At 35.1% G+C, this 7500-nt stretch overlaps 1 protein-coding gene across 1 annotated transcript in view; it reads right to left on the reverse strand.

Annotated features, from left to right (window-relative positions):
- The window catches only part of ZCCHC7 (zinc finger, CCHC domain containing 7), a gene marked incomplete at its 5' end in the record, with an annotated part of 39855 nt that overhangs the window by 19595 nt on the left and 12760 nt on the right, over positions 1–7500 (reverse strand). The window contains one exon of the mRNA XM_010281912.1: positions 4826–4861. Coding sequence (XP_010280214.1) covers positions 4826–4861 — 36 coding nt within the window. The remainder of the gene's footprint in view (positions 1–4825; positions 4862–7500) is intronic.

The following is a 7500-nucleotide window of genomic DNA, read 5'->3' on the forward strand; positions in this document are numbered from 1 at the left end:
GCCACAGCAGTACTGAGCGAGGAACAGGTTATTAAAAATGAGCAATCCCTGCAGAAAGAAAACACCTAATCCGAGCAGGATTTGTTTTTTAACATATGCATATATAAAAAAACACATTAGAAAAACAAAAATTGTGCTCTGCCCATTTTAGCGATGGAATTTCATTACTCTGTAGATATTTACTGAAAAAGATACTAATACTTGCAACATTAATTCTTATTTGATTATTGTATTCACGTCTTGTTCTGGCGCTGAACTGGCTACGTTCATTTTTGTACACCACAAGTTTCTCTGAACAATGAAGCAGTGCAGCGTACACAGGGATATCTATGTGCAGCCAGCATATTTTATTTTATATCAAATATCAAGATGGCCATTTCCACGTCTTGTGGGTATCCCTACCAGTACCACCGCGCAGAAGGGGTTTGAGTTGCACCTCAGAGGGACTCACACGGAAGAAGTGCAGCTTCACACCTGAAGCAAAACATGGGTCACTATGCACTGAAAATGAATTTCCTCCTTATTCTGAAGTGATGTCATCTGTTGGGTGGAAATGTGACTACTGCAGCGCAACATCTACCCTCAGTTTCGTCAGGTCCCTCCAGCAGCAAAGCCGCAGGACAACCTACGGGATGGGAGCGGGTCTGGACCAAAGGTCCCGTCGGCTGAATCGGGTACGGAACGCAAACAGCTTCCCTCCGTGGTGCAGTGCCCCCGCTGAAGGCCAGTTCCAACCCTGCTGCCCACCCGAGGCCCCGAGCTGTTAACACTCACGGCAGTTCCCACACTTAAGGAGAAGGACTGTCCCCCGCAGAACGCGCTGCCACAGACCCCACACTGAACCTCCTGGGGTGTGGTGGGGTTGTTCTTCTCCTCCAGTGCGCAGACATACTTAAACTGGGAGCTGGCACTGGACACGCAGTTAGGCAGTCGGGTAGCAGATCAGACTAAGAGGGATGCTATTGCATTTTTTTTTAAGAATAAACTGCAAAACTGAAGCAAATGAATGAAACTTGTAGGGTGTCCTAATCTCAAGTTTTTCCACTGACTATTTTTTTTTTAAATAGAGGGCTATAAACTGGCTTCCACTTGAGTACAAAATACTTAATAAATGCCTCTACCTTTATAGGCGAAATACAAAATGACAAAAGAAAGGGAAGGAATAAGACCCAAGCATTCTGAGGATGAAAATACCCTGCTATGAACACCCCCAGTATCTTTAAGATGTGGGGAAAAGGGGGTGTCCTTTGGAGCACGCCCTTTGGAGCACAGACCATATTTCTTTGTGTTTGTGGAGCGCCTGGCTTTTAGAAAGACAAAGTTGTAAGCCAAGTTTCCTAGTAATCTAGAATAAAGAGCTTTACAAGACCTTCAAATACCTTGTCTGTGAAAACATTACACGTATTATTATTTACACTGCAGTAAGCTATGATCAAAACTGTTTATCCTGGATCTGCCAACGAAGTCCTTGTGTTGGCAAAAAAAAAAACCCTTGATAAATGTAAGTGGGTATCTAAACCGACCTATTTATTGCAAATAGATACCTATATAAAAAAAAAAATGTTTTGACAAACGTAATTTCCCTTTTCTGGTATAGGAGACCAAGCACAATGAAAATTATTTGTAAAAGTTTTAAATCACCATCCTAAAGAGGTTATTAAATATTATTTTAAATCGCAGTAGGAATTGGATTGCTCTGCTGACTTTGACTGTTTTTTTGCAGAATAATTTTAGTTAACAGAGTTGAAAGAACAAGTTTAAAGAAACTAACTTCATCCAGTTAAAAAACTTTGATTATCATAGAGCCTTTAAATTTAAGCTTCATTGACTACAATATGATAATCTTTTTTCTATCAAAAGGCAAATTAAAATATTCTGCTTATAATCCTTTTTGCTATTTCAACTGCTCGTAAGATTTCTCGCACTGGCAGTCTACTTTGGTTGGAATAAGACATTTCTGCCCATACAATAAATTATTTGTAATGTGCCAAAATTTGTCACCACAGCTAATGTAAACAAAAACCTACCACCATCCATAACAGCAGAATGGATTTATTATTTAGTCATTGTTCTAGTCAATCCACGTTGCTGTGCAGGGGCTACAAGAAGTCAATAGATGGCAGTCCATCGCTTAGGAAAGATCCAGATAATGAATAAAGTAACCAAAAGCTTCACAAAAGAGAAAGGTGGAAGGCTGTGTGGTTTTTCACAAGTATTCACAGTAATTAACTAAGAATACTTTATATAATGCAAAACATTCAGACAAACTTTCTAATGGCTGTCTGCAAGCAACATTATAAAAACGGTCTTTATTACAAACCTGAATGCCTTATTTTATTTGTGCTTATATGTACCTGCATGTGTGACACTCGTCATCAATTTACCAGAATGAATTTAAATCTAGTGGTTATACCCATGGCTAAAGTACAGGAAAACCTCACTGTAGCCTTAGTCTGTTTGTTGATAATCAGGCAGACTCTGAAGCACAGCAACAACCACAATAGTACTTTTTAAAAAAACTTTTGTTATTTTTCTTTAAACAGTTATCCTGTTTGTACAAAAATATTTATTCTAAACTAGCAAAATTAGAAACTAATTTCTATAGTAGAATACTACTATGCTGATATGAGAGCAAAAGATCTCAACTTTTTATTTACAACTCTATAAATAGATATATACATTATTCTAACATAGAAGTTTTGATTCTTGTGAGAACATTATTTGCTTCTGTTCTGCTTTGGGTGCAAAAGAGAGTATTTAAATGGAATAATAAAAGTTGGGACTCACACGTTTAAACAACTCAGATAATGCAGTTTCTGGAGGTATTAACTTCTTCTAAATATCAAACATGTCTTTTACCACAGAAATTTTTAAATTCCAGGCTTAATCTGACTACTAATGTAACTTGGAGTCAAAGTGAGTCCTCCCACACAAAAAAATGGAGATGTGCAAAACATTTCCCATGTATAAGAAATGTGGATTACTTGCAGATAATTTGCAGTCCACTGCAAAATAAAAAAATATTTATCAGTAGCTAAGGTGTGACTCAATGTCAATATATCTTTGTGTGCCCATATTTGACCACATTTCAAAATGTCCCTCAAATGCACTAAGAATTTCCAAATAGGTACTTTTAATAATGCACTTGTATTCGTAACTACTAGATTTTCTAACAAGAGCTTGTTTTGACAAATGTTGTTAGCTTTATACTAAGTAAAGTGTAAACTCCAAACACATTCTACAAAAGTCACAGACAAAATTTTCTACCCCAGATATCTCAATTTCTGCCCTAGTAACCACTTGGTCAGGTTTAAGCTCCCCCCTCACTTTTTTAGAAAAATAAATGTTTTCTAAGTGTTGATTGCAACTCAGTTGCTGAGGAATTTTCAATGGCAAGCAATATTAAAGTTAAATTAAATCTTATAACTCAGTAAAAAACAGAATCCAACATATTACTAAATCTAATATACCTACCTGATTATTAGAGTCCAAATATCATAAAGATTTCAGAAATAATTTTTACATGCATCCTTAGGGATTATAATGAAAGACAGTATTTACCTTTTTCCATCATGCAATTTTAAAAAAGCAAACAAAAATACTCAGCAAGTGCACCTTTTGCTCATAATGTTTTTTTTAAAGTCTATACCAGTTCTGTTTAAAATAAAAGTAAATGCTCAGAAAGGGTAGAGGATTTCCAAAGCAGATCTTTGTTTTAAAATCATTATGCAGAAAACAGAAGCAAGAGGTTTTAAGCACAGATTTGTCCTATTCATTGAATTTAGAAGCTAAAACATTTTAGAAGCTAAAACAGTTTTAAGCACAGATTTGTCCTATTCATTGAATTTAGAAGCTAAAACAGAAAAAAGAGCATTCCACTACCATGAAGGGGTGGAAGCAAGAAATCATATATGAAGTACATCCCATTTATTGCTCAAAAGAAAAAGCCCACACCAAAGACCCATAAAGAAAAGTGGTGGACAAACTTTTCTACCTTGTTTTGAACACCCAGCAGTGATTAATTATCTATAACAGTTAAACACATACAACGTTGATCTCGACAGCAGTGACAGCAAAGATTCAGATGAACAGCAAAAATCCTGATCTTTAAAGGCATCTTTATGTATAATAATTTCATAAATTAATATATTCAAGATTTGTGATACTAATCTACTGAATATTGTCTTAACCAGTTAAATACTGTTCCAATATTAGCCAAATTCATATGCTTTTTTTAAATTTTTATCTTATTTTATATATGAGGAAAAACCGTAAGAAATACATGGTACAGTTCACAAAGTTTTATTTTCTAGTTTCAATTATTAAAGATCAACTAATGCAGGCCAAAGAAGAAGTTATAGGTATATCCTTACCAATTGGAAATTATCTGCCAAAGTTTATAAAGTGTATTTGCTCAAATTAACATCTCCACTCCAGCTCAGATTTATTTTACTCATTTAAAAAGAAAGCTTTGTGACACACAGTGATTAATTACCAGCATCTGGGATATCTGAGATGAGATTATTGCTTCTGCTATGCAACTCAGCTTAAAATTTAACCTTCTTTATAGGGGTAAATTTAGTCACTGAGAGGAGGGAGTGCTGCAAGGCACTCATTTACTGGTTACAGTATTAAAACAAAATCATAAGTTCTAAAGATATTGAAAATATAGTGACAGTGTTTCATTGCATTTATCAGTTCAAAAACTCTTCAGATGTTTATTATCTTCTTGCAGAAAATGCTTGTCTATATTTTATGGTCAGCAGTTCACAGAAGAGTAAATAGGTTGGGTGTAGAAGAAAATAAAAAAGGTGTTTCTACTTACTGTTAGGTGATACTGCCTCCATATTTCTGGGCAAGCCTGGAAAATAAAAATATTGATCAGCTAGGAGCATGAAACAAGGTGCTTTACAGCCTGTTGGTTTTGGCATAACACAGTATCCACCGGTGTCGGTCACAGGAAAATAAGAAGCTTAACTGAAAGGGTCTGCATTTCAGCTTCAAAAACCTGGCTAGACAGTTTAATTGAATTTTACACTGGTTTAACACACTCCCTGCCATTGTCAGAAAGCCAGTAACAGTTTTCTCTTTCCCCTTCTTCTCTGAAGGTTAGAAGTTTGGAAGAGTAACGTGTTCTTAACTGTCACAAGTATTAATACTGCAAAACAAACAGAAATGAATTTAAATTCTACATTTTCTGACATTTTACATTTACATAATGTTTTGGAAATTAAATCACAAAGTACCTTCCTTTCATGCAGAAATAAAAATAGTTTAGTATTTTTGTACATATCTCTATCCTAATCAAAATATAATTGTTACATGTAATAATCCTCAGTAGCCTAATGTCAGATGAGTTGTAAACAAGAAGCATAACAGATTGCTTTAATGTTTCTATTTTTACAATGGCTTGATTTTTTTCTTTTTTTTTTTTTTTATTTCACAGACTCGCACAAAAACTTGTAAGTGCAGACCATTGTAAAAAATTTTACAGAGATTTTTGAATCACAGCAGTAACACAACAAACCTGAGGAATACATAAGAGACAGGAAAGAGGAAGATGTGGATCTTCTTTAAACAAAATCAGAATGTGATAATGATCAATGAGAAAGAGGTTGCTTTCTCAGGGGTTCTTAATATTTTTACAAAATTTACAATATTTCTGTCTTCTCCTATGACCCCCAAGCCATAAACAGACACAGAAATAGTGGTACTTTGTCTGTTAGCCATTCTAGTATTTAAAAGAGCGTGCACACAGTGACTTTGATGGTGGTCTTTTACTTTTGTTTAGGACATTTACCCTTTTATTAAAATAGCTTCTTAATCATTTCAACAATTAGCAATTTAGTTTGCCAATCTCAATTTTCAGTATTTTAAGAAGAAATATGAGTTATTCCATGGATTCTACATATGCTGCAGCTCCAGTTTCAAACATTAAAGCCTCATGACTATTTGCAAATGAGTAGTATTAACATTTCTTTAGATTTTGAATAAATTTTTCACTCATGCCTAAATTTTTGCCTTCTTTTATTCTGATAGAGTATGTTAATTAAAAAAACCTCACACACCCAACAATCAATATTAGCAACTGAATCTCTCAAAAAATAATCCAAGTTTTTGATAGTCACCCTATGGCATATACAGTATGTTTTTCCTGGATGTGATGGAAATTATATTATTTATTATTCATTCTGTCAGTAACACAATTTTCTGGAGAAAAATCTACAATCTGTTCTGTGTAATGGTTTGACATTTCTCCTCTTACTCAAATACTGCAGGTAAATATTTGAGTTTTATATTAATATTTCTATAAAGAAAATGTGTGAAGTACATCACATTTCTAACAGAGGAACAGACCACAACATTTGACAGTTTGAGCACACTCGAGCTGTCTTCGAGTTCAAACAAAAGGATTTTCCTCCTTTGCTACCTTACATAGGATTCGGAGGTGCGATATATAAACACGCTTGAGTGTACAAAAATGTTGTATCAAAGACCTTGCCTTCTCTCTCAAACCTGTAAAAGGCTTCAACTGTACATGAGACTTTTACTGGTTTAGCACAGGAGTAGCAGGCAGTTATTTATACATTAGTTCTGGATAGTTTTCGATTACCACAGTGTCCCCAGACTAATATGGTTGAAAAATCGCAATCAATGAGTTGTCATATACTGGCAAAATGCCACTCTGTGATATGACCTTTACTCACATGGCAGCTATTTAGTAATAATAAAAAAAAATGCTTTATTTTTGAATAATAGTTTGGTTGGTTTTTTCCCCGCTCTGGACACAAAAACATCACTTACAGTGAAAATCTGTAACTCGGAGTTGGAAACTACAGTTGGTGCAGCTCTTACCAAAACACTGGAAAAGGCACAGTCCCAACCCCTCAGCAGTGCTATCAAGAGGTTGGTTTTATCATCATCGTCTTTAAGGCTGTGGGAAAACTTAAGGGAGGTAGGAAGAAGGTGGTAAGGGAAAATGGGCCAAGCATATTTCTTCATTCAGATGGTGATTCAGTGTAATAGTGTTCATGGTCACAGTGATCACTTACGAACTTCAGAAGTTGAATACAATAGTCGAAAACGGATGCCTGACTAAACAACAGCTTTTTAGAAATGATGCTTTTAAACAGGAGTCCCATTACCTTGCATCAGCTCAGAGTTATTGTCTGTATCTTCTATCACGGAATGACAAAAAATATAATTAACAATTACTACTGAATACTGGCTTCTTAAATGAAGCAAAGAGCTTTGCTATGGAAGAGAGCATAACCAAACACAACAACAACCACCGAACCTGTGATTTTTCTTATTTATTTAAAAGTACTTAACCATGAATGACCCTCATTTAAAGAAAAGCCCTTGTGGTATACAAGTACGATGGCAGTCTGATGAACTACGTTAAAATAAAATTGCATTTATTTCCTGCCCCAGTGGTCTGACCTTACTAGCATTTAGATGTACCAGCACAAAAGACGCCTACTCCTAAAAGCAGTGCGA

The sequence above is a fragment of the Phaethon lepturus genome, unplaced genomic scaffold (genome assembly GCF_000687285.1).
Source record: "Phaethon lepturus isolate BGI_N335 unplaced genomic scaffold, ASM68728v1 scaffold14672, whole genome shotgun sequence".
In the NCBI taxonomy this organism is placed as follows: Eukaryota; Metazoa; Chordata; class Aves; order Phaethontiformes; family Phaethontidae; genus Phaethon; species Phaethon lepturus.